This window comes from Xenopus laevis, chromosome 8L (assembly GCF_017654675.1).
Source record: "Xenopus laevis strain J_2021 chromosome 8L, Xenopus_laevis_v10.1, whole genome shotgun sequence".
In the NCBI taxonomy this organism is placed as follows: domain Eukaryota; kingdom Metazoa; phylum Chordata; class Amphibia; order Anura; family Pipidae; genus Xenopus; species Xenopus laevis.
The window spans coordinates 62,745,454-62,772,232 of record NC_054385.1 but is presented as its reverse complement, the minus strand read 5'-3'; the positions used below and the strand labels follow the sequence as shown (position 1 = coordinate 62,772,232).

At 38.2% G+C, this 26,779-nt stretch overlaps 1 protein-coding gene across 4 annotated transcripts; it reads right to left on the bottom strand.

The window, feature by feature from the left end:
• Window positions 1–1,063: 1,063 nt before the first annotated feature.
• On the bottom strand, window positions 1,064–23,434 carry ercc2.L (excision repair cross-complementation group 2 L homeolog). Of its 4 annotated transcripts, none has more exons than XM_018230061.2 (23): window positions 23,289–23,434; window positions 14,613–14,712; window positions 13,856–13,933; window positions 13,718–13,780; window positions 13,481–13,594; window positions 13,281–13,397; window positions 11,300–11,416; window positions 11,009–11,132; window positions 10,828–10,924; window positions 10,479–10,612; window positions 9,827–9,995; window positions 7,259–7,377; window positions 7,093–7,162; window positions 6,363–6,432; window positions 6,136–6,237; window positions 5,979–6,042; window positions 5,734–5,855; window positions 5,447–5,539; window positions 5,293–5,365; window positions 5,084–5,154; window positions 3,682–3,825; window positions 3,054–3,197; window positions 1,064–1,884 (listed from the first exon to the last, which is right to left on the bottom strand). In XM_018230061.2, exons 2-23 carry the CDS (start codon window positions 14,643–14,645, stop codon window positions 1,792–1,794), a joined length of 2,211 nt encoding a protein of 736 aa, XP_018085550.1. In that variant the 5' UTR covers window positions 14,646–14,712; window positions 23,289–23,434; the 3' UTR covers window positions 1,064–1,791. The 4 variants fall into 4 exon arrangements, 3 of the variants coding, with proteins under 3 accessions (XP_018085550.1, XP_018085551.1, XP_018085549.1); XM_018230062.2 differs by having other exon boundaries at window positions 23,352–23,370; XM_018230060.2 differs by lacking the exon at window positions 23,289–23,434 and adding an exon at window positions 15,890–16,050.
• Between the last annotated feature and the right edge of the window lie 3,345 nt (window positions 23,435–26,779).

The window sequence follows — 26,779 nt, the reverse complement described above, 5'->3', positions numbered from 1 at the left end:
TTACTCATCTTTCTATCCAGTCTCTCTTCTATTCATATTCCAGTCTCTTATTCAAATCAATGCATGGTAACTAGTGTAATTTGGACCCTAGCAACCAGATTGCTGAAATTGCAAACTGGAGAGCTACTGAATAAAAAGCTTGAAAACCACAAATAATAAAAAATAAAAAACAATTGCAAATTGTCTCAGAAAATCCCTCTCTACATCATACTAAAAGTTCATTTAAAGGTGAACAACATCTTTAATCACTATACACAGAATTTATGTGCTTGCCCAGTTATAACACAGTGGTTAAATGCTTGGACCATAAGTCTGTGAAGAACCCTTTGAGTAACTGAAGTGTGAAACACAAGCTTTAAATACTGAGATGTAAACATAGAACGGGAAATCCTGTTTTTCAAAACGTTAACAGAAATTCACAAAACAGGTGCTATAATTGCTCCCAAGTACTAACACATAGCAATTTGTGTTAGTGATTTTGTCAGTGGCTTAAAGGAAAACTTTACCCCCAAAATGAATATTTAGGCAACAGATAGTTATATCATATTAAGTGACATATTAATGAATCTTACCAAACTGGTATATATAGTTAAGTAAATATTGTCCTTTTAAATCTGTTGCCTTGAACCACCATTTTGTGATGGTCTCTGTGCTGCCTCAGAGATCACCTGACCAGAAATAATGCAACTCTAAGGACAGATTTATCAAGGGCCGAATTTTGAGTTAATGGAATTATTTAAAATTCCCATAAACTCCTGTGAACTTGAAATGAATCAAAATTTATAAAAAAAAAAAAAAAAAGGTCTGGTGAATTGGATTGACCCCCAAAATCTATTTAAATTCTAATCGAATTCAATTCAAATTTTAAAAACTTTTATTAGATTTTTTTCTCCTTTAACAAAAGGGGTCACATGACTGTAGGCTTAGCAAGGACAGACAGGGTCCTAACTGTCTATAATAGTGCTGCACTTTCAAAATGAAGATAAAAATGTTAGAATTCCCAAGAATCTCTCAAACATGAACAATTGTTTTATTTAAGAAAAACAGATGAGATGTTTCAACATTTCTGTAATGTACAGAGCCTTTATTGGGGTATGTTAAAACACACACAGTTTAATGATGCCTTTTTGACTCAGTGTACATCTTCCATATACTCTGGGTATACATAAAAAAAGAAGGATAAGGACCGTCAGAAAGAAGTACAAGTTGCTATATGTCTCCAATCTGTATGATTATAACTGCTCTGGTATGTTGCCACTCATTGGCACGCCTGTAAACAATGAATATCTGTTTGGTTGCTGAATTTAAGGTGGCCCATACATGGGCCGATAAAAGCTGCCGACAGACCGAGTCGGCATCTTATTGGCCCGTGTATGGGGCCCCCCCGACGGGCTTCCCCGATCGAGATCTGGCCAAAAGTCGGCCAGATCTCGATCGGATGGGACAAAAAATACCGTCGGATCGCAGCCGCATCTGTTCATTGATACAGTCCCGCGATCCGCCCACCTGTTCCCATTCGTTAGGATGGGCCCATGATCGGATCAGCCCGATATTGCCCACATATCAGAGAGAGATCCACTTGTTTGGCGACATCGCCAAACAAGCAGATCTCTCCATGTATGGCCACCTTTATAGTCTCGGCATGCTCAGATAGCCTCTTAGATTCTGGGAGTTCAAGTGAACAGTGAGAAACAGAATTTCTTATCAGAAATCTCTGTCTGGTTGTTTTCAGATCACTTGCTTACAGCATAAAGCGATAGCAGCCTGTGGGAGCACTCTTTCTGTGGCCTCTCACACCTGATGAGCAATCTCTTGTATCTTCTGTAGCATCTCTTCAGATTGCAACTGCTCAAGAGTAAGAAGAGACAGTCCCAGCTGGTCCTCCTTTAACAGAGAAACATAAAGAAGTAAATAAAAAATGCATAATACAAAATGATCAAGAAATCTTTAAAAGATGAGATATAGTGACAAAGATCAATGATATGGCAGAGGACGGTAACCCAGATACTCTTTGAAGAGATAAACAATCGGTGCAATTCAAGTAAATAGAACAAAAAAGTAACAAGAAGCAGAACAAGGCAACAAATGGTGAAATATAGCAGTTTATCTCCATGATTAAAAAAAAAACAAAAAAACAAAACAAAACAAAAAAAACTAGACTCTTATAATGAAGCACATCTTTCTACAAGTATACACATCATATTTAATATTGTACCACACAGGGGAAGCTTATATAATTTGTTGATTTTCTGGTAACAAAAGAATAATTAGGAATCCATGTATCCATAATGATAAATGTGTCAGTTTGTTAAAAAACTTCCTAGGCCGTCAAGAAAAATGGGTCCACAATTCGCAGAGCCTACGCCATCAGGGGTAAGGCACCCCGTTCGCAGTCCAGGCTCACTCTACTCACTCTGTCAGAATTTTTGGGGTAGTTTGCCATCGGGCTTCCACTGCAGAGCCACACATTTTCACTAAGTACAGGGTACACACACAGACCTCAGCCAAAGCTAGCTTTGGGAGGAAAGTGTTACATGCTGTAATTCCTGGATACTTGCAGGGATATCTGCCCCAACATCATGGATAGCTTTGGGACATCCCCATGTTGCCTTTGCCCCCCAATCTAGGAATAGCTGCTTCCATGTAGCATTACACGGGCTCACTACTCTCATAATTAGAATCTACTCCTGCTGGTTATGGCCAATCATGCTGCGCAGGTCTGGGAGTTTCTGGGGTGAGATTCTTCCTCTGTTCGGAACTAGAGTTCTTTCTCATCTACTGTCCTTTATTTCTTTGGTACAAAAACTGAAGATAGCAAAAAGTAGGCAGGGGATGAAGCTCTGAGCAGTAGGAGGAGTTACTTAACAGTTTAGTGTCCGTTCTCCAGATACGTTACCTCAGTACATCCATAAAGTAGAAGGCATCTCAAGACTACATGTATATTACATAAATTGTGTGATGCAGCCAAAGCGATTTGCAGGGCATGGACAAATAACCATAAGACTACAACAGAAAGTACATTGCAATTAAAGCACAAGTTTCAACAGCCTTACCCTGCGGAATGGTTGAGCCATTTGTCTAAGGAAGTGTCGGGCTAGATGGACACTTTCATCCAGTGTAAGGTTTAAGTTTGCGTCTGTAAGATGTTCTTGAATCCAGAGTGGCAGCTTTCCTCTCTTATCAGAGCGTGCATACCGCTGTAACAGCAGAGCAGGAAGGAGTAAAAGAAAATCGTGGTTACTAAGAGGGGAGAGAGGTAGGTGTGTGTATTTGTGTGGAACATATACGGTAGTAGTGTTTAGAAGGGTAGGGCTTAATTACGTAATGAGTAGGAACATTTGCAAAAATGACCAAAATTTGTTATTTATCTGCCCTATGATTTTTATTAGTGTACTTTTAAGGTGGATGCCATAAAAATAAACACAGTGCCAAACACCATTTAATTTAAAGATACTCTTTAAAACTGTGGGGTCTCTTGGTATCGCATCGATATTAGGTTTGCAGTACATGGCAGGCATTATTATCAGTGGACAAACTAAACACACATTCTGTAAGACACCTGCAACAATAATCTGGCATGGCTGCATCATGTAGCATTCAGTGGAATAAAAAAAGTCAACATTATTGTACATACACAGAATTGACATCAGTATCAATACATATACTAATATACCTAGTTACCTTATCAGCAAAGAGCATTATTCCATAGTCAGTTTTACCACGTATAGCACGTCCTACACACTGAGCTGCATGTCTCATAGCATCAAATGTCAAAAAATCATTCTCACGTAAATGGAACTGATCCCGCAGGAACTGAAGACGAGCCTGAAAAGGTGGGAAAGTGGAAGGAGTGATTTTAATAAGAGGTACACAGTTCTATTGCAGTTTGCAGATGCCCCTATAACAACTGAATGGTGCCCTGGTTTACTAAACTGGTAAACCCTGTGAATGGGTCTTGGAGGCTGCAGTTTTTTTAAAATAAATTACACTGTTTACACATTACACATCCTTAATACTAAGGATGCAGAAAAAAAGTAGTTTGAATATATACTTTAAAGTCAGAATACTAAAGATGATGCTGTAACATTCTAATTTTCCATGCATATTCATAGACCAACATCTTGTTATATACAGGTACAGGATACGTTATCAGGAAACTGTTATCCTGTTACGGAATTACGGAAAGGCCCGTCTCCCATAACCTACATTTTATCAACATTTTTAAAAATGATTTCCTTTTTCTCTGTAATAATAAAACAGTACCTTGTACTTGATCCAAACTAAGATATAATTCATCCTTATTGGGAGCAAACCCAGCCTATTGGGTTTATTTAATGTTTTTTATGATTTTCTAGAAGACTTTAGGGTAGGGACACACTGGGAGATTTAGTCGCCTGGCGACTAATCGCCGCGACTTTCCACGACCAATCTTCCCTGAATGCCTCCCCTCGCTCTGCGCCTGGCTAAAATGAAAAATCGCCTGCGCTAATCACACGCGGCGATTCGTTTTCCGAAGTCGCCCGAAGTTTCCTCGTGAGGCAACTTCGGGCGATTTCGGAAAACGAATCGCCGTGTGTGATTAGCGCCGGCGACTTTTCATTTTATCCAGGCGCAGAGTGAGGGGAGGCATTCGGGGAGAAAATTCACTGCGATTAGTCGCCAGGCGACTAAATCTCCCCAAATCGCCCAGTGTGTCCCTACCCTTAGGTATGAAGTTCCAAATTACAGAAAGATCCTTTATCCAGAAAACCCCAGGTTCAGAGCATTCTGGATAACAGGCCCCATACTTGAACCCATTTTAGAGCTGTAAATCAGGGTGGTGAAGTGGTACCTCAACCAGGGCCCTTAAAACAATTTAAAAGGGAACGCAGACCAAAAAAATATATATATTTTTCCATAACGAAATTTTGGAAAATTATTCAATTATTTCCATAGTGAATTAAATGACAAGCAAATTTTCAATGTAAATGGATTCAAACTTTACAATAGTTAGTTAACGTTATTTATAAATGTAATTGTTATTAAAACTATCATCTGTCTAGTCTGTTTATATTGTCTGCATTCCTACAGTATTAGTAGTTACCTTCAGTATGCGGCTTTGTGTATATACATATGGAACCCCAAACATTATTACAGCTCGGCCATAGTGATGCACTGAGGAGAAATTACAGAAATATTTCTATGAAGATCACTGGAGCTGAAGCACAGATACATCCATGTAATGAATATCATAGAAATGGTTTGGCCATAGAGTTCTATGCTGAGATTTGAACAGGTTTTTGGGTTACTTACCAAAATCAATGCCCTCAGATACTTTTCCTCGTGCAACAGATAACAGGATAGCTCCTCTTCCATTTTCACAAGCCTAATAAAGTCCATAAAGAGATCATATCACATTTTGTTTAATCACATTAAGGCTTTTATGCTATTTTCATTACAGACTGACCTCTTGATATTTTTCTAAGGCAACGCTGGTCTCTGCTCCATCTTGTGTCTCAATAAAGATCAATTTGTTCCTCTGAATGTTTTCCAATATTCCCTTTTGAAATATTTGTTATAGTCACAAAACTAGAGTCAGATTGTGTGATGTGTATACGGTATATGTTAGAGTGTTACTTAACTGTTAATGTACAATATTACACAACACAGGAACCATATAAATAACAAATTTTGCTCTCTGGAGATTAAATAGGTGAGAAACAATATTTAGAGAAGGAGATAGTAATCGGTTACCTGTTCATACCATGAAGCCACAATGTTCTCCATATATAGGTAACTGGTAAAAAATCCTACTATTCCATCTGGGACCACAGCAGACATTTCAAGCAGAAGGTTCCCATAATTCCTCATCACAGCTATTTGTTTGCAGAAAAAGAAGTGGCACAGGAAACCAGGAACAAATGGAAATTAAGAAAAACATAAGATGCAATATGATTTAAACAAATAATAGATGGTTCATATTTTTGTTTGTTGCTTACCGAGATCTTCCCTTGTTTCAAACTTTGAACTCATTGCCACTTGATCATTCCCACGGCCCACAACCTGCAGCATACAGTAAACAATTGTAAGAAACCCTTCACTGTTAATATCTTCATGTTTAAAATATATCCTACCCAACATTTTACCGTTCCTTACCATAGGACAAAGACAAACGCGGGCCAAGGTCATTGTAAACGTTGCCATAGTAACAGGGCGAAAATCCAAAATTTTGGGGTAGATATCCAAGGGAGAGAGGGTCTGTGAATCATTTAATAGGTTATAAAAAAAGCCACATTTTAAATTTAAAATAAAAAAAAAAAAAAAAAAAAAAGGAAGGGTTATCCAGGTCTAAAAAGAAAATTGAAAAAAAACCTCTCTCTTACCCCAGAAGTGATGATGACAGACTGAAACCTTTGGAATACAGGTTTAATAGCAAGGGAAGAATCTAGGCAGCTAAAACAATGAAAAGAACAGACAACTGGAGAAAACAGTTTGCTGGATTTTTTTTTTTTAATAAAAAGTTAAATACAAAGTTTTTTAAATACAAAGTTACATAGACAAAACATCAGGAGCAGCAGCAGAAATGGAAAAAAGAAATTGTCATGCTGGAGAAAATGCCTGGAAGAGATTGTGTTGGAAAGACAAATAACGTCGGGATTCTGCCTTTTTCAGCACAATTCGGATTTGGCGCTTTTCCTTATGCCTGGCCGAACTGAATCTGAAGGGAGGGAAATTGCGTGAATTTTTGTCACAAAACAAGGAAGTAAAAAATGTTTTCCCCTTCCCACCCCTAATTTGCATATGCAAATTAGGATTCGGAATCAGTTCGGTATTCAGCTGAATCTTTCACAAAGAATTTGAGGGTTCAGCCCAATCCAAAATAGTGGATATGGTGCATCCCTACAAATAACAATGGAAGAACAGAGACAAAAAATACTGCACACCGGAAAGGAATTTTGAAAAAAAAGTTGTAGGATTTTGTGTGTCAGAAGAGAAACTAAAGAAGGGGCAGAAAATGTATGTCTATGGAGCAAAGAAAAGTATTGGCCAAAAGAGCAAAAAGAAGGTTGGAGGGAGTAGCAATGCTGTGCATACCAAGGAGCAAAGTGTTACCTAAAGTGCAGCACAGGATTACTTATAGATGGAGTTCTGTCCTCGAATGGTTCAATGATGATCATAAAACCTGCAAGACAACAGAGACATTGTTCACAGGGGAAATAAAATGGTTAGGGGGCAGAGAGATGACCAGAAGGATATGTAACTGCTTACGGGTTCTTACCTTTAGTATATGTGCTGACAAGGGTAGCAAAGTTGGTTATGAGGACAAGGGGGGAGAGGTCTGTAATGTCTGCAATCTCAAGAGTGCGTGTGAGGGAACGCAACCGTTCTGCACAGAAACTAAAAAAGGCAAAAGACTTAATCTCGGTGAAAATTCACTTTTGCATTTACTTTGAGTATGCAATCATTTTACCAATATTAAGCAACTTTCTAATTGGCCTGCATCTGTTATTTTGTATGCTTTTTGATTATTAATTTTTACATTAAGGAGGTTATTTATTAAAGTCCGAATGCCAAAAACTCGAAAAATTAGACTGAATTTTTAGTAAAAAAAAAAACCTCAAATTTTTCATGATTGGAAAAGTCAGAATTCGAAAATCCAGCATGGCTGTATAAAAGTCAATGGGAGCAGTCCTGAAGATATCCTGATCTGCACTGGGTTTTGTGCAAAAATCCAAAGGTTTTGTGGTTTTCGGGCAAAAATCTGATTTTTCGGATTTTTCAGAAAGATTTGAATTTTCGGAAAATTTTCCCAATTCTATCAAGTCTTTTCCCAAACTGGAATTTTTCAGGAAAATGTATTGATAAATAAGGGGCAATAACCCATGCAGATTTGGTCAGAATATATTTAAAAAAAAAAAAAATAATGAAATAAAACTGGAATTTGATAAATAACCCCCTAAATCTATTTCCAATATTACTTATATTTCTGGTTGTCAGGGGTCATTCACTTTGAGGGTTCAGTTTTATGGTATTTATTATTTTATTGTGTATTCTCAGGCGCTCTAAAAATCAATTCTATAAAAATGATCACTTACATAAAAAACCTGACTGGTTTCTATGGTAACTAAACTGAAACAACCAGATTACAGATGAAATTCAAAACCTGAGGAAAAGTATACTATGGGGATGAAGATCAGGACACTAAAACATTAAACTTGGCCCTTCCTGCTGCTCAGTACTTCATCCACTTCCAAACACCCTCATTACATAGAGGCACATTTATCAACAGTCGAATTTCGAATTCGTGTGAGTCTTTTTTTTTTTTAACTCACATGAATTCTATTTAACTTGAAATTTGAATATTCGACTATTTATTAATAAAATCAAATATGTAACATTCGGGGCAAATTTTACTGACTCGAAAACTCAAATCGAATGAGACCAAACTCGATTTGAGTTTTTTTCTCTGAAAAAAACTCAATATAATCAGGAAGGCTACAAACAACTCCAAATTGGTCACTGCACCTCATTGACTTATACAAAAATTCAGCAGGTTTTAGGCGGCAAATAATCAAATTCGAATTCTTAAAGGGCCAGAATCGAGTGTGACCCTTAATAAATCTGCCCCATAGTGTCAGGATCTAAGGAGAGGACTAGCAACGTAATAGAAGGGAAGATAAATTGTTGAGTCCCCCTCAAGCCCAAGAGCTGCAAAGTCTCAGGCATGATGGAGATAACCATATAACTGGAAGTTTGAGCACATTAGGAGCTTTAAATATAAAGTACTGAGCAAGAGAAGTATTAAAGGATAATTGTTTCTGTTCATTCTCCAGCTCCAGGATATTTAATCCTATGGTGCCTGTGTCCCCCAAGCAAGGCTCACTCATTAAAAAAACAAAGAAAATAAACAGCGCTGCCAAGCAAAATGTCAGTTATGTCAAATCCTTCTGGAGCTTTTGATATATCTTAGGTAACCAGCTGAAAGAGCCAGTTCTAATTCTTTTCTATATAATTACTATATGAACAGAAACCCTAGGTAATTTCTGTTTCTGTTACATACACTGTAATAACAAAATATTATATGTGAACATTTTGCAATTAAAGGGGACCCGTCACCGAAAAAAATTATCGAAATCTTATTTTATCACATTAGTCAAGCAAAATAAACTTTAATTACACTATATAAGTTATTTGAATCTTGTTTCCTTCAGTCTGGGAATTCATAATTATAATAAGCAGGCAGGAGCCATTTTGTGGACACGGTTATTAAGGCAAGCCTTGTATCATCTCAGAATCTTGTTTGTGCACCAGAATGGGGAACCTGATGTCCATCCCCATGTCCTGGCTACACAATTAAATGGTGAAGAGAACGGGGCAACGTGGGGAGAGCAGTGACATGTAGGAAGTGCTGAATGGAAAGTGAAAGTAATTGTCTGCTCTGCCTCTATGCCTAGGCATAGAGGCGGGGCAGACAATATTTGATTGACAGCTGAGATTTTTAATTGAGTTTACAACAGCTATGAATGCTTTAATAAAAAATAGAAATTGGATTTCATGTTTAATTTGAAAAGGCCTTTATTATACAGATTTGTGTGTCTGGGTGACGGGTCCACTTTAAGGTTTTCCCTATGCATATTTATATACATTTGGGATATACTCTCTGTAGCTAGAAATGTAATTAAGATACGGTATTGCTGAACACATTAATTTTATATTATATATATATATATATATATATATATATATATATATATATATATATATATATATATATATATATATATATATATATATATATATATATATATATATTCATTATTGTTGTGGTCAGAAAATCAACTCTTACCGCATTGGCTTCCTTTCAATGCAGACTTTCTCAAAAAGGTCACGTAGGAAGGCGACAGGACCCTCTTGTGTTACATGGCCTGCACGTAGACGAGATTTGATGTAGCCCACCAATCGCCGCAGAAAACCCAGGAAATGAAGAGCATTTCGGATGCATCCTGGCACCGCCTCTGCATATAGCACAGAAACTCAATACTTAGTCATTTTGCTAGCAAAGGGAAAAAAAACTGTTTTGGGTACTAACCACATTAGTACAATATTTATACAATATTAATAACTAATGCAAAAACATTTTAATGTCCAGACTACAATGTTGATAAAGGTGCAGCCTCCTGCAGTGCTTGATAGGCTTCATGTTTACCTCTTAAGTGTTCCTCTTTCCAGGAGAACACTCATACTTAGAGACAGGTTTATCAAAATGTGAGTTTAGACCCCTAATAAATAAAAAGTCACCCACGTTCTATTCATTCCTATGGGATTTTTAGAATTGTATTTATCAATGGGTGAAATTTAGAACTCACCATTTGATAAATACGGTTCTACAATCCCACTAGTGTGAAAACAATGTGGGTGTGTTTTTATTTACCAAGTTCTAAACTCACATTTTGATAAATCTGCCACTTATACAAAGCAACAGATATTACTTCTCTTACCTTGCAGAATTTCATCAGGTAAGACAGGGTTGGACAGGTACACATCAGTTTCCCTTGCAACACTGGCCTCTCGCAATCCCTCCACCAGTCGAGCGTACTCCTCCTTCAGCTTCTTTTCATCTAAATCTTTCATTCTGTGAAAGACAAAAAACAATACAAATTACACAATAACATTTCTCCCTACACTCCTCCCAATATCCACCTATTAACGAAACTCCTTTGCACCCAGTTCTTTCCATTACATTTCTAAATATATCCCCTGTTTTTTCCCGTTTCACATGTTAGAATGCATTTTCTTTCAATTATACAAGAATTTGTTTTCTCTTTCCCTCCAAACAACATTTCTTACTTTTGTATTGCAGTGTTGAGCGTTTCAATGTTTGTCTGACTGCGTTCCAGGGTTCGACGTGTGATGGTGACACTCATAGAGTCAATACAGACATTATCTAAAGAGAAAGTAGGCAGTTAAATTTTGCAGGTGTGTGAAACAGACCTGTATAAACAAAAATTCAGTTTTTATCATCACTTACCAATATTATGAGCTTCATCAAAGACAACAACAGATTTCTTCGCAAGTTCACGAGAGACAAGGTCAGCTATTTTGGGGTCCAGTAAGTAGTGATAACTGTACACAACTACATTGCACTGTCCCAGCTGCACAAATACACAACATTATTTTATAATTTCTTCTGAAAAGAGGGAACAATAACTAAACACAAAAATATAAACTGTGACATAATCCCACTATGAGAGTGTTCAGATACACAAGCCCACTATCTGTTATACAAGTTTGGAAAGCATGAGAAAATTAGGACACTCACAGCATGTCGGGCAAGGTAATAAGGACACCAGCCTTTTTGTCTCCCCACAGTCCTAAGGTCATCCAGATTGTAGGTACCAGGAGGAAGAGGGGTCTCACGTCCAATGGCATCAAATTCCTAAAGCACCAGCTAACAGTTGAGCATAAGCAGTGTCGCTTCACAATGTATAATATATAAAAATGCTAAGCTTGACTTTAAAGGGCAAGTCAAACCCAAAATAAAAATGTGTATTAAATGAAAAGACAAGTCTAAGCAACATTCCAACATAGATCTATTAAAATGTTTCAGTGCTAATAAAGTTGTCAAAACAACTGCTTTTGAAAGCAGCATTTGCCTATCGGTTGTTGCTTTTAAATGTTGCAAAAGTTTTAGTTCTCCATCAAAGACAGTTCGGCGGCCCAGTTCAGGAGTGTCCGCGGCCCGGCGGCTTGGGACCCCTGATCTAAAAGATATCCTACCAAGACTTTGGGTTTGGTCCTAGGTCAAGTGCTTTGCCCCCACCACATGTTCTATTTTAGCAGGACCATCTTGATCCACACACCTGCATTTCCCCGATAATGCCTACGGACACCACCCAACCTATAGATGACCCACCTCTAGCTGAAAGCCTCTAATATTGAAAGTGACATCATTTGTGGGGCATTCAGAACACATTATACTGAAAAGTGCCTTTACTAATACTAACTTGCTGGGGAGGTAAAATTATTTTCTTAAAAAATGCTTAACAGCCAATTGCATCCTAGCTGCTGAATACCGGTAAGCCACCTGCTGGGACCTACCTGACCACTGTGTGGGTATTCCGAGGGCACCCAACATGGAGCAGGACTCCAACATATGCATTAGTGTGATATGGCATCTGACTAATTTAGAGAGTATTAGCTCACTTATAATTGTGCTTTTGCAAAAAATTTAAATATAAGCTTCATCAACTAAAATAAGAAACATATTAAATAAATTATTTCTTTAAATAAATTTAAAATACTCTACTGTTTTTGAAATGATCAAGTTGCTCTTCACAATTTTCCTTTGAACGTTTGTCTCTCTTCATTCTATCTTCATGCAAGAGTAGGATGCATATACATTTTGAGGGGGCTCCCGTTACTAGCAAATGTATTAGAGCTTACACAAATAAGGGATTCCAGTGCAAATAAAATCTAACAAAAATAACGGACTGGCACAAATCCTGCATGTAGAGAGATATGATGTCTTGTGACTTGAAAAGAGTGACCTTTAATAAACCTTTTAGGTAAAAAGAGCAACCCTAAGGCTATATTAGAGTTACTAGAGGTTAACTTTAATACAGTTAGTCGTGGTTATCAAATCGATTTATTTTTGGAAAATGGTCTTCTTTCACCACAAATATATGAGAATTGTCTATTGTGAAACATGACATATTCATCTGTGAATATTACAAGTACATATTTTGTTAAAGGGTTGGTTCACCTTCAAACAACTAGTTGTTTTCAGATAGATCACCAGAAATGACTTTTTCCAATGACTTTCTATTTTCTATGCGTGACCGTTTTTCTAATATTGAAGCAGCCCTGGGAGGGGAGGGGTCGCCGACGATGTAAACTGTTATAAATGGATACATTTAGTTGATACATTTTTTATTTTTGTCCCTGCTGAGCAGAATCTCTGGGTTTCATTACAGCCAGTTGTTAGAACTGATACAATAGTTGCTAATACTCCAGAGACGATACTGAGAAATGTATCAACTAAATGTTTCAAAATGTTAACAGTTTAGAGTCTGTACCTGAATTACTGAGCTGCCAGACTCATACAACACAGACAGGAGCATTCAACTTTAAACTTAGATTTTAGAAAAACAGTAAAACATAAAAAATGGAAAGTAATTGGAAAAAGTCTTTATTTTTGGGGAACAATCTAAAAACAACTGAATTGAAGAGTGTTTGGAAGGTGAACAACCCCTTTAAGTATTAGAATTTTTGGTTTGTAGTTTCAATTGATTGTCTCATACCTCATAAAACCGACAGCTTGGTACAGTTGGGTCTCTCTGTCTCTGGGAACGAACAAAGGAAGCTGTCAAACTGTGACAACGACCATCTATCTCTTTCCCAAAACGCAAAGCACTGACCTGAAAAGTAGAACATAAAAAACTGTAGAGATACCCAAAACTACTCTAAAAGTCAAACAGCAGATATGAACATGAACTCTCACCTCTGGATTAACACAAAGATTACGTCTGGAGCTCAGGGCCAGAGCCAAAAAATTGAGTGTCTCTCCAGTCTGTGTTTGAGTGTATTCAATTAGCTTTCTTAACTCCTCCACAACCTGTTGAAAGGTTACCATAAATTAGTCCTAAAACAATTACTGGCTTTCACTACAGTTCCTCAGTGCAGAATCAGGCATGTATAATTAGCAAAGTAACAAATATTTTAAACAATGATTACTAACCTTCTCTATTTCAGGAACAGTTCTGGAACAGTATATTAACTTGGTGACTTCTAATGGGTATGCCTGCAAAATAAAATATTTTAAATGTGAGAAAGTGAAAAAAAGGCGCAATGAAGGGAATAAGAAAAGCTGAATTACCCTTTGGTAGGCCACAATGAGCGACAGCAGAGAAACAGTTTTCCCAGTTCCTGAAGGCATCTCCAGAACACCATGACCCTAGGAAACCAACAAGCATTAGGATTATATTATGTAGAGCACAACAGAAAAGATCTATTGAGGTCAACTATTGTAAATATTATACAAATAAACAATTTTCAAAAACAGCCATTAGAGTTACAGACAATAAAAAGATCAAATTCCCACCTTAATGGAATATTTAGAGTTAACACTACAATGTAACAGTACATTTCTAAAGATTTATGAAAGATTTTGGACAGAATGTAAGAATATGTAAAAACATTATGCTGAGAATGCAATACTGTAAGATAAAGCAATAATAAAATCTTTCCTCCACAGAGAAGACAATGTCTAGAAGAATGAGCAGGAGACAACAAAATTACACTTCAAAAGCACACAACATCCACCTCAAGGAAGTACAAGAAAAAGGTGTAAAACTATCAGCATTTGAATTAGACTGGTAACCAGCACCTAACACTGAAAGGAAGAAAGAGTGAGAGATAGATAGACTAATAGAGTGTAATTATTAATATGCTAGGCATAACCTTCAACAGAAATTCTAGGCCCAGATATATTTTTAAACAGAGCAAGAAGTTACTTTTTGATCAGCAGAAGTCATCCACATAACAAGCCAGAAAAAAAGATATCCATAAACATTCAAGTGCTTTCTGTTGACATTTGCATGTACCATTTTAGTCCTGTTCACAGCGATATTTACCTTGGCATCCAGGGTCCTCTTGAGCTCCAACATGTAGGAGTACTGTTCTGGATATATGTACTCATAGGGAAAGTATACCAGTAACCCATCTATATTCAACCTGGCAGAAAAGCAATACACACAGGTAAATTATCTTAGATCAAGAGGCAACAATATCCAGATTTCTAAGATCCCACCCAACTGTCCCAGTTTGAGCGGGACAGCCCCAATTTTGACAGCTCAACCCGCAGTCCTGCATTTGTAGTTTAATTTCCCGACTTTCTATTTAATCTCCTGCACTGAACAGCCAGAAAAAGATACAAAGTTTCTAACTTACTTGGCTTTTGGCAAAGAGCCCAGAATAGATTTTTATAATAATTTTGTAACAGTTTTAGATAAGGAGGTCTCTCGGGAAAACTAAGACTCACATTTTAAAGGGCAATTCACCTTCATTAGCAAAACTGTATTAACAGATAAAAACGACAGAAATGTATTCAAACTTTCATAACCTGGCAAATTTTGTAAAATGGACATGGTAATTAGGGGGTGTGGCCACAAAAACGGGCATGGTCAAAAAAATTTGCAGTTTCCAAAATGTTGCAACTACTATGCTCATTCGTAGCTGTTCTAATAGGTCTCCCTTACGCTTGTCAATTGCTGTTTACTTTCTAAGCCCCATTATTTGCATCCAAAGGGCAGGCTGCCATCAGGAACCAGTTTGGCTCTGTGGGATCAAGTTCAAATAGGAAATCTAGGGCTACAGCTGATGGATAAGGACAAAATACTCCATTTAGGACCCAGGGGAATAATGGGGTTGTATCCCTTGTATATGAATGTGTGTCAAGAGGTGTTAATATGGTGTTTGGGTGTCTAACAATTATGTCTGTGCACGAGAAAGAAAAATACAAGGTCAAGTTTCTAACTAATCTATAATATATGTAACATTTACAAAATATAGCTGGGCCCCAAATAAAGAAAGCTCAGCCTAGAAATATCCCACTGTTTCACTTTAGTCTTATTAAATCCTGCCCTGAATCCACTGCTGTGAAATAAAAACACGGCAAATATGAAGCCATTTCAATAAACTATAAGAGAGTTTGTCATTAATCTAAATCCTAGACTGAACTCTTTGCAGCAATGGATCACATCCACATGACACGTTTATCCCGACTTTTCTTTTATACTACAATATCAGGAATGTGGGATAACACTGGGCAGAAACTTCCGAAGCAGACAAAAGATAAAGACACTTATACACAGCATGGAAGCTACGGCTGCCAGTTCTGAGGATAACTCACTTCATTTCTGCTAGAAGCTCCTCCCGGTTATGGAAAAACTTTCTACCTCTTTTTCTGTTTTTTGCGGCTTGTTACTATCTCCACATTTCCCTACATTATATAATAAAGAAACTACACTTTAGGAGAGCCATGATGGTTAAGGGAAACGTGACCAATCAGAAAGCACGGCCGGCGCTATGACGTATTATGGCTCGATGTTTCCGGAGCGCATGCTGCATTACGGAAGGCAGAAGCAATCGAGAGATGAGACGGGTTAAAGTAGTCAGAGAGTGAAACTGGCTGATAGAACCTTGTAATATATTTTAGATCTAAACTAGAGTCATTGTGACGGGGCTTGTGCACATGTACATAATTGGCATTTGTGTAGACGTTTTGTGCAATAATCTAGTGTGTTTGTTGCTGTGTACCATAAGAACCTAGAAGTTTTATGAGCCTTCTGTTCAGCCTGCTGCAGATAGATGCAAGTCCCTCCTGTGGCTGCATAGTCCTTTTGCATTCTTTAGACAAGGCTGGATAAACCCTGAATAACACCTAATGCAGAAATGCTGTATTTTATATGCTGAATCAGGCTAAAGTTTCGGAATCTCTGTAACAGAAAAGATTTAGGCATTCAAAGTTGTCCCCAGAGGGGTCGCCATCTTTTGTTAGGAGTGTCGGTGACATGCACATGCTCAGTGTGCTCTGAGACATTAAGCTTAGGGGTTGTTGTGAATCCAGCAAATAAATGAGGTTCTGTCACAGAAGCTGGTGCTACAGGAATGGTTATAACATTCTGATGCAAACTGCTGCTAATTTCATACATTCCAACATTTTGGAATTTTTTTCGAACAGCAAATTTTTTTGACCACGCCCTTTCTGTGGCCACAACCCTAATTACCGTGTTAATTTTACAAAATTTGGCAGGTTATTAAAGTTTGAAAATATTTCTCCTTATCTAAACTGTTATTTGTGTCTAAAAATTGTTACAAAGTATCTTATTTGGATCTGTTGGCTGTTCTGTGCTATCTGCTGAAAGACAATTAATTGAGAAACTTAGTTTCTTTTTCTGGCTGTTCAGTGCAGAGAAAATAGGGACTTTCCAGTACAAATGAGGGACAGTTGGGAGGTATGTAATTTGACTTTTACAGTCATATGAAAAAGTTTGGGAACCCCTCTTAATTCTTTGGAGTTTTGTTTATCATTGGCTGAGCTTTCAAAGTAGCAACTTCCTTTTAATATATATATATATATCTCTATCTATCTCATGTAGGGTTGCTAACTGGCCATTATTTTCCCCAGCTTGGTCAGTAAAAATGATGGTTGATGCCAATGTTATTAATAGGAAAAAAAGAAATATATAGGAAGGCCGGTATTTTTTTCCAGAAAATGTGGCAACCCTAATAACATGCCTTATGGAAACAGTAGTATTTCAGCAGTGACATAAAGTTTATTGGATTAACAGAAAATATGCAATATGCATCATAACAAAATTAGACAGGTGCATAAATTTGGGCACCCCAACAGAGATATTACATCAATACTTAGTTCAGCCTCCTTTTGCAAATGTAACAGCCTCTAGATGGCAGTATTTTTGACCATTCGTCCATAAATCTCCCAGTTCAATCAAATTGATGCCTGCTGAGCATGGACAGCCTGCTTCAAATCATCCCTTAGATTTTCAATGATATTCAAATCAGGGGACTGTGACGGGCAGTCCAGAATATTGTACTTAATATTGTACTTAAATGCCTTTGTAGGTTTCGAAGTGTGTTTATGGTCATTGTCTTGTTGGAATATCCAACCCCTGCGTAACTTCAACTTTGTGACTGATGCTTGAACATTATCCTCAAGAATTTGTTGATAATGGGTTGAATTCATCCGACCGTCGACATTAACAAGGGCCCCAGTCCCTGAACTAGCCACACAGCATGATGGAACCTCCACCAAATTGGACAGTAGGTTGCAGGTGTTTTTCTTGGAATGTGGTGTTCTTCCACCATGCAAAGCGCTTTTTTTTTTTTGACCACATAATTCAAGTTTTGTCTCATCAGTCCAAAGCACTTTGTTCCAAAATGACTGTAGCTTGTCTAAATGAGCTTTTGCATACAATAAGCGGCTGTTTGTGGCGTGAGTGCAGAAAGGGCTTCTTTCTCATCACCCTGCCATAACTATGCTCTTTGTGCAAATTGCACTGAATTGTTGAACAATGTACAGATAAACCATCTGCAGCAAGATGTTCTTTCAGGTCTTTGGAGGTGATCTTTGGGTTTTCTGTAACAAACCTCATGTCCCGCTCCTGTATTTTTCTTGGCCTGCCAGACCTGGGTTTTACAGCAACTGTGCCTGTGGCCTTCCATTTCCTGATTACATTCCTTACAGTTGAAACTGACAGTTTAAACTTCTGAGATAGCTTTTTGTAGCCTTCCCCTACCATTATACTAAACAACCTCTGGTTTCAGATTGCTTTGAGGATCCCATACTGTCACTCTTCAGAGGAGAGTCAAACCGAAGCACAACTTGCAATTGGCCACCTTAAATACCTTTTCTCGTGATTTGACACACCTGCCTATAAAGTTCAATACTTGACAAGCTAATCCAACCAATTTGGTTTTTCCAGTAATCAGTATTGGGCAGTTACATGCATTCAAATTGGCAAAATTACAAGGGTACCCAACTTTTTGCACAGCCAGTTTTTCACATTTGATTTAATTTCATACAACTGAATACTGCTTCACTAAAAATCTTTGTTCAGAAAACACCCCAGATGTTCCTGGGAAATGAAAGACTTATCTTTTTTGTTGAAAGTGGAGTTAATTATTATGCAGACTGAGAGGGGTTCCCAAACTTTTTCATATGATTGTATATACAATACAACCCCCATTTTACATCCCCTGATTTAAGTTTTCCCTCATTTTACATTGTTGTTTTGTGGTCCCACCTATATATTATGCATTATACATTTCCCTGATTTTACATTTCCCAGGATTTTACACCATTTTTTTCTGATCCCCTGAAAAATGTAAAATGGGGTTTCTACTGTATTGTGCGTTGGACCCTAAGCTCAGTAACTGACAGCAGCACATTTCATCTGCAGTGAAATAGCTTGACTCTAGGGGCTGGTACGAGTGGAGCGGTCACCAAACCGAAAAGAAAGACTCAGGTGTCCAATACACGGTTTTGTACTACTTTTTCTAAACCAGCACATAAGATAAAATGGATTGTGCAGAAACAAAGGAAGCTTTTATTTCAAGAGCCCCATTTAGTGGATACCCTGGATAGGGTCCCACGATTTGTTTTTCGCAGGGCCTCTTGGATATCTAAGAGTCTCTATAGGTCAAAGGATGAGAGTCAAGGTGGAGCATAGCTTAAATATAAGGGAACCTATAGATGTGGTCGTAATAGATGTAAAGCCTGTAAGGCATTATGGATCTCTGAGGAATTTAATAGTACCTATACTAATAAAAAGTACAAGATCCCCTGTTATTTTAACTGCCTGTCAAAAGGGGCGGTTTATTTGGCGACTTGCCAGTGTGGAGCCCAATATGTGGGGCAGACTGTACGCCCCATAGGGGTTAGGAGTTAACCAAAAGGCGAACCACCCCTCTAAATTATTTGTTAGTTGACTTAAGGTATAGAGATCAAAATTATGGAAAGACCCCTTATTCGGAAAACCACAGGTCCCGAGCATTCTGTATAACAGGTCCCATACCTGTACTGTTTTAATACTACAAAGAAAAAGCAAATCATTGCATTATGTGATTTAAATGGAGTTTATGGGAGATGGCCGTCCCTTAATTTAGAGCTTTCTGGATAACCGGTTTCCCATACCTGTACTTACAAAAGCAGACATATCGGCAAAAAAAATCGTGACCTAACTTCAGAGTTGTGTTTTCCCGGAAAAATGTTAGTTTTTCAAGGGTAGTTTCAATAAAAACTAAATTTTTGGGATACATTTTTTTTTTCAGAAACGGTCACTGTTGTACCAACTAATGCATAGTCTTACAGCATTTTGCAGGTACAAACTTGTGGCTTGTTAATCCTATAATAAAGATAGAAGAACTGTTAAAACGTGTCCAGACACAACAGTCATGGCAACATGAATAATTCTCATGACTCATGATGATTTTGAAATATATTTAATGGGAAGTGGGGGGTGGGGTAGCTCTATTTCACAGAGTCATTTTGGTATTGTAAGACAGAATTTTCAAATTCACTTCTGTTTCTCATAGGAGGGCTGCTGTTAGCCTACACAACACTCATTTACAAATATTAAAGATCCCCTATGACCTATTTAACTATGTAATGACAGTTTTATATGGTAGTGTGCACTTTACTCCCCTAATGGCCACACTAAAGTATATGGGCGTGAAAATGTCACTTGCAAGACTTTGCTAAGGGATCTTATTCACAGGCATTTTGGGGTATCTTCTAATGTTTTGTTGCCTGCAGCCCTGCACTGGAAACTGATTGTGTGCCATTGTCCTTCAGTGAATAAGTGCGTAGTTAGGCAATGTATTCAATACATATGGTCGTAGCACGGGAGTTCATTTAAAAGAACAGGGCAACATTTTGGTCCCCTTTAAGAACCTTTATCAAGTCTTGATAAGGGTCCTACAAGGAGTTGGTATTATACTTTGAATGAAGTAAAATATATATATATATATATTATATACAGCCCATTCAGTAAAAGAGCATCTGGTGCAATGGACATTCTTTGTCTCTTTTAACTGCTGCTTTGTGGAGCCTGGAGCAGTTATTCTGTATTGTGATTGTCATCTGTAATGATTGCTGGCATGCCACCCTATCGCTCTCAAGTTGTGAGCAAAATTCATTCATTGTTTTCAGTGATACTTGCAGGCTCACATCAAGCTGGGCCAGCATTGCCACAGTTTATATTTGTCTCCCACAGACAAATCTCCTTATGGGAGGAGATGAAGGACTTAGATGTTGTCTATCAGCTGAGAAACATTCTCTCTCTGTAATAGTATGAAGGGACAAAACAACGGATTGAATCTAAATTATAGGGAAGCTTTAAATCCAGGATTTGGTTTGGGAAGCAGCCAAAGACCATCACTTTTTGCAGGATTCTGCTAGATCCTAAGGGTTCTTACACACGGCCGTTCCGACCTGCGCTCCCCTGCGTTCCGTTTTTTGGCGTTCAGCCGCAGGGGAGCGCAGGAATAGACGCAAGTCATTATTTGAAATGGGGCTGTACTCACTCAGGCGCGTGTAGGCGCCGAACGCAGGAAAAATGCAGCATGTTGCGTCTGAACCTGCGTTCGGCGCCTACACGCGCCTGAGTGAGTACAGCCCCATTTCAAATAATGACTTGCGTCTATTCCTGCGCTCCCCTGCGGCTGAACGCCAAAAAACGGAACGCAGGGGAGCGCAGGTCGGAACGGCCGTGTGTAAGAGCCCTTAGAGCTTAGTTATACCCTTAAAGAGGCAGTTCACCTTTAGCTTTTGAAATGGTCTAGAATGGCCAATTCGTAGCAGCTGTTGAATTGGTTTAAATTTTTTGTCATTTTATTTCGACTCATTCCAGCATTCAAATGAGAATCACAGACCCTGCCAGCCAAAAAAAAGAAACAGTTGCTTTGTCGGGCTACAGTTGTATTGTTACTTTTCAATACTTTCTGTTACACCTCTCTTTCTCCTATTCATAAGTCAATCTCTCTGCTTGGCCGCTAGGGTAATTTGGACTCTACAAACACTGCAACTGCTGAAATTCCAAATAAGTGGTCTGCGGAGCACATTTAAAAACCACAAATAAAAAAAATTAAGAGCATTTGCAAATTGTCTCAGAATCTCACTCTTTACATAACTAAAGGTTAATTTTAAGATGAACAACCCCTTTGAAGCAGGTGACATTATAGCATCAAAAAATTGACCGAAAAACAGTTTTTTTCCAGAAGCCAGCAATTGGCTTTGTTCTGCCAGCTGCATGGAAAAAAAATTAAAGCAAAAACATGACTTGTTGCTGTGGGTTACTTCCCAGATGCAAATTTGCCTATAGATGCCCAGAGAACAGTCAGGGAAACACTAGAGCAAAGGAACGTCTCATACCAATTGCTATTGTTTAGATCACATTGAACATGCTGAGAAACTAGATTCCCTCATCCCAGTATTTTTGAAAGCTACATTCTTTCCTTTCATGTAAAGCCACTGTTTCATAGGGCACGGTGCATTGTTTTTTATATTACCCTCGTGTATCAGAAGCAATGGCTATGCACTGAAGCCACAGAAATGTTGGTACTGAGATGTGGGCCACCAGGTCAATTATTTAATCACTAAAGCTTTATTGTATTTGAACAGCCCATTGCAGTTATATCTTTAAAAAATATATCTTGTGTGTAGGGATGTAGCGAACTGTTCGCCCGAACTTCGACCCTTCGCGTCCGCCGAATGTTCGCGAACGTTCGCATTTTGAGTTCGCGTTCGATCGTTCGACCATTCGAATTCCTTCGACCGCTAAAAATCGAACGATTTCCATTCGTTCGAACGATTGTAAGCATTCGATCGAATGAAAAGCATTCGATCGAATGGCTTCGATCGTTCGATTCGAATGAAAATCCTTCGATCGAACGATTAAAATCCTTCGATCGTTCGAATCGAACGATTTTAGCGGGTGTTCGAAGTTCGCCAACTGTTCGCGAACGTTCGCATTATTTGCCGGTGTTCGCGAACACCAAATCGCCAGTTCGCTACATCCCTACTTGTGTGCCCCTGGCTTGGACAGTCACTTTTTGTCAGTGGAGAGATGACCATTTTCCCCCAACCAACCCCTGTGCCCAAAGACTATTCCTGATTTTGATTCTATTAAAAGTTTGCCCCTGGCTTTTAAACCCCACAAATTACCCAGAAGAATTTAAATAATAGTAAGTGTCTATAACCTATTTTCTGTTGAAAAAGAATTTAAAAAAAACACAATAGCTTTGCCATATATCTCATACTGTGCCCATTGACCAAGTGTCTTTGGAAAGAATTGTCACATCTTGATAAAGGTATGTATGGTTTGCTCTGATGTAAACTAGAGTCCTGCGCGGGTCCAGATGGGCAGACTAACGCAAACCCGAACCAAACCGCTGACCTTTTTTCAAGGGCCCTGTCCCTGCTAACCGAACTTGGCTTAAACTTTAACCAGACCCCAGGACCTGTGTAAACCAGAAGTGGTGTCATTGGTGGACAGAAGTGACACCACTCCGGAGGCGGATTAACCAGGCCGGGAGTAAACTGTACTTTTAATGTGGGGTAGTGGGGGCAATGCGAGCCTGCAATCTCCCCTGTACCCAGGAAGGCCAACCGCATGTTTAGGGAATCATGGTCTTTCTGCCCAAAACCCAATCACTTTATGGGTATTCCGAAGGAACCCAACCCGATTCAGGACTCTTATCTTAAAAGTTCTTACACAAATTCATACCTTCCACCACAAGGAAGCACATGAAGAAGAACAGCCTGTTCTTTGCTATGTGATTGAACTCACGCTGCCACAGGTAGGGTTCCACCTCACTCCTTTAATACAGGCTGCATACTGAATCCACACCCTGCAAGGCTAGTCAGCTATTCATTTAGATGCATGCTGCAGACTGAACTGATTTATGCACAGCCACGCAGCATGCATCAATTGCTAATTAGTCACAAGGATGTGGATTCAATATATGACATGAATTAAAGGGGTGTGGTGGTAACCCTAGCCCCAGGGAAGCACAGAAACACCATGATGCATTTCCACCTGTGTTTGGTGCTTCACAGTAAGTGCAAAGTCATAGAAAAAAAACAGGCACATCTGCAGTGGAATGCATGAAAACTGCACCACAGGAGAATGCAGGAAAAAAAAAAGCACTGGCTCTTAAAGGTTTCAAGCTGATCCTGGACTGGATTGCACAGTAGTGATTAGGTTAAGCATTACATTTATGGAGACAGGCATAGAAGTAGCTCATCATGTTTTGTTCACAGGGAAAGGGTTAACAGCTGCAGCTAATCCTTGCCCTGCAGTCTGATACAGTGTGTGTATATGTGCAAACACATGACTGGGCTTTCAAACATTTTATCATAGTTTCTGGGTGAATTTACAGATGGTGCAGTCAGTTAGTATTATTACACAATACATTAAATCATGGGTTTCAGATTGCATTCTAAAATGTGTCATAATGACTGCTTGTACAGGCAGCAATGAATCAGTCGGGGTGTTTGCATTGTTCTTGCCTTCAAGAATGCAGCCTGACACCTCAGCATTAGATAAAACGGTCTGCCAGCTCTCAAAGTAGGACAAAGGAGATTACAGACTGCACCTCTCTACCCACCATTTCCTTTCCCACCATATCATTCTCTAGACAGATAAGGTTATGTGTACAGTGTAGGGTGTGTACTTGTTAGTATGTGTGGGTAATCCATTGAATTTCATAAAGCATTTTATTGCATGTTAACAACTGTATCAAATGGGCAACTTTCCAGAACTTTTCATGAAACTCACAGCTGCCACCAGTTTTGGTGTTCAGTGCTATATATGCATGTCATAAAAAAAATATATATATATATATATTTTTGTGTAGTAGCATTATATCCTTATAATATACAAGAGCCCTGAATATATCCTGTATCCTTATGTAGGGCTCTTACACACAGGCGGTTTTTCCTGCTCTCCCCTGCGTTGTGCTTTCTTCCGTTCAGCTGCAGGGGAGCGCAAGAGTAGACAATTATTATGAAGGGGACTGTACTCACACAGACGCATGTAAGTGCCAAACGCAGGTGGGACACAGCATGTTGCATTTCACCTGAGTTCGACACATACATGTGTCTGAGTGAGTAAAGTCCCTTTTACAATAATGGACTGCGTCTACTCCTACGGCTGAATGGAAGAAAGCGCAGCGCAGGGGAGCGCAGGTAAAACCGCCCGTGTGTAAGAGCCCTAAGAAGTTTTTTGTGATGTCATTTCTGTTACATGACTCGTTGAAACTTGTGTTTTATAATAATTTTATAATAATTCATGTTTCTTGTGTTGTAAAACATGAAAATATTAGATGTCCCTTTGGAGTTCCATGATCTGTTATATTATTATTATTTTAAAATATATAACATGATTCACTATATATCTTCCTCCATGCATCATTAGAGAATAAGTTATTCTGTGCTACATTCAATTTTTTTAGCAATCCATAGAATCCGTTTTTATCAAGAAGGGTTTCTTGTTTGTTATAAAGATGGGGACTGGCCAGACAAGCTGTGCCACAGTGGATTGTTTATAGATTACATACGCTTGTCCAGTAATGCCATTCCTTTTTTCGAATCAATCATATTCGGCAGGATATGTTTAACAAAGGTTTGCAGCTTATGATTAAGTTTGTTGGAGCACAAAACAGGGAAGGTTAACCCTTGTACCTAATAACTGTTGTAATTTTTGGTGGAAATAAAGTTTTATTTTCCTCTCACATTTAGGGGATATGCGAGTACCTGTTGCATCTTTTTCATTATTACTTTACTTTAAGCTGTAGATCTGAGGTGTGTGCACCCTGACCCCACGTTTATACTGGTGAGCTTTGGTTACAGCACTATAGACGTGTTATATTTACTCAAACGTTTAGAGAGACCGACCTTTGAAAGGTAAGACCTTGGTAACAGTTTAATCAAGCGTGTCCTCTTGTAGAACAGACATGCCATTATATAGAAATCTATTGATAAAACGACTTTTTGCAGAAACAAGAACCTTTGGTTCTAAGCACAGCAAACACAAACATATGCTCGAAATTGTTTAAAGGGGTCACAGCTACTAAATTTCTCGACTGAGAAAACACAGCTTTAAATCAATGGTTGTATTTTTGCTTTAGGTTTGTAAGGGCATTTCTATTTAGTGTTCTAGAAAAGTGCAGACTAAACATGATGCATATGTGCATTTATAACATTTTCATTTCCTGATAACACTGATTCTGAAAATTTGTACAAGCAAATTTTTTGTTACTGGTACATTTTACATATTTCAGGCAGAATTACCCTTATCAAGTGTAACAAGGGATAAAAATGTGACAAACTTTAAACCAACAAGCCATGCCCTTTGGACTAGTAATGGTTAATTAGTATATTGTTTAGTAGTCCTGTTTGATTATAGTCCATCCCAAATGCAAAATCAATTCTTCTGAACCAGAAGTAATTCCTAATTGAGTTATCACGTGTTACACTTGCTAAAGGACAAGTCTGCCCACAACATGTACAGGTATGGGATCCATTATCCAAAAACCCATTATCTAGAAAGCTCAAAATTACAGAAAGGCTGTCCCACAGACTCCATTTTATCCAAATAATGCACATTTTTTTAAAAATATTTCCTTTTTCTCTGTAATAATAAAACAGTACCTTGTACTTGATCCCAACTAACATATAATTAATCCTTATTGCTAGCAAAACCAGTCTATTGGGTTATTTAATGTGTACATGATTTTCTAGTAGATTTAAGGTATGAAAATCCAAATAACAGAAAAATCTGTTATCTGGAAAACCATAGGTCCCAAGCATTCTGGATAACAGGTCCAATACCTGTAGTTTATTTACAATAAAATTGCAGCTGCAGTAACTCTGCTGTTGGGTCTCTCCTTTCTTATTATAATTCTTATTATAACTACAGTATTACTTCTTTTGGGGTGTGGGTGGTGACCCCCTGGCAGGTATATGAAATATATATAATGAAAATATAAGTTACAAGCAGACCGCAAACACTAAAAGGAGTGTTTCTGGCTTTACAGAAAGACTAAATATGATAGGGATTATATGTGGATACTTCCATTGTTTATATAATTTCGATTTTTTTTTTTTTTTTTACTGGAAAACGGATAAGGCCAATGCATAATTAACAACTAGAATAAGGACTGGGTATTTCACAATCCTTTCATTCTAATCTTTTTTGGTACATACACACAACAG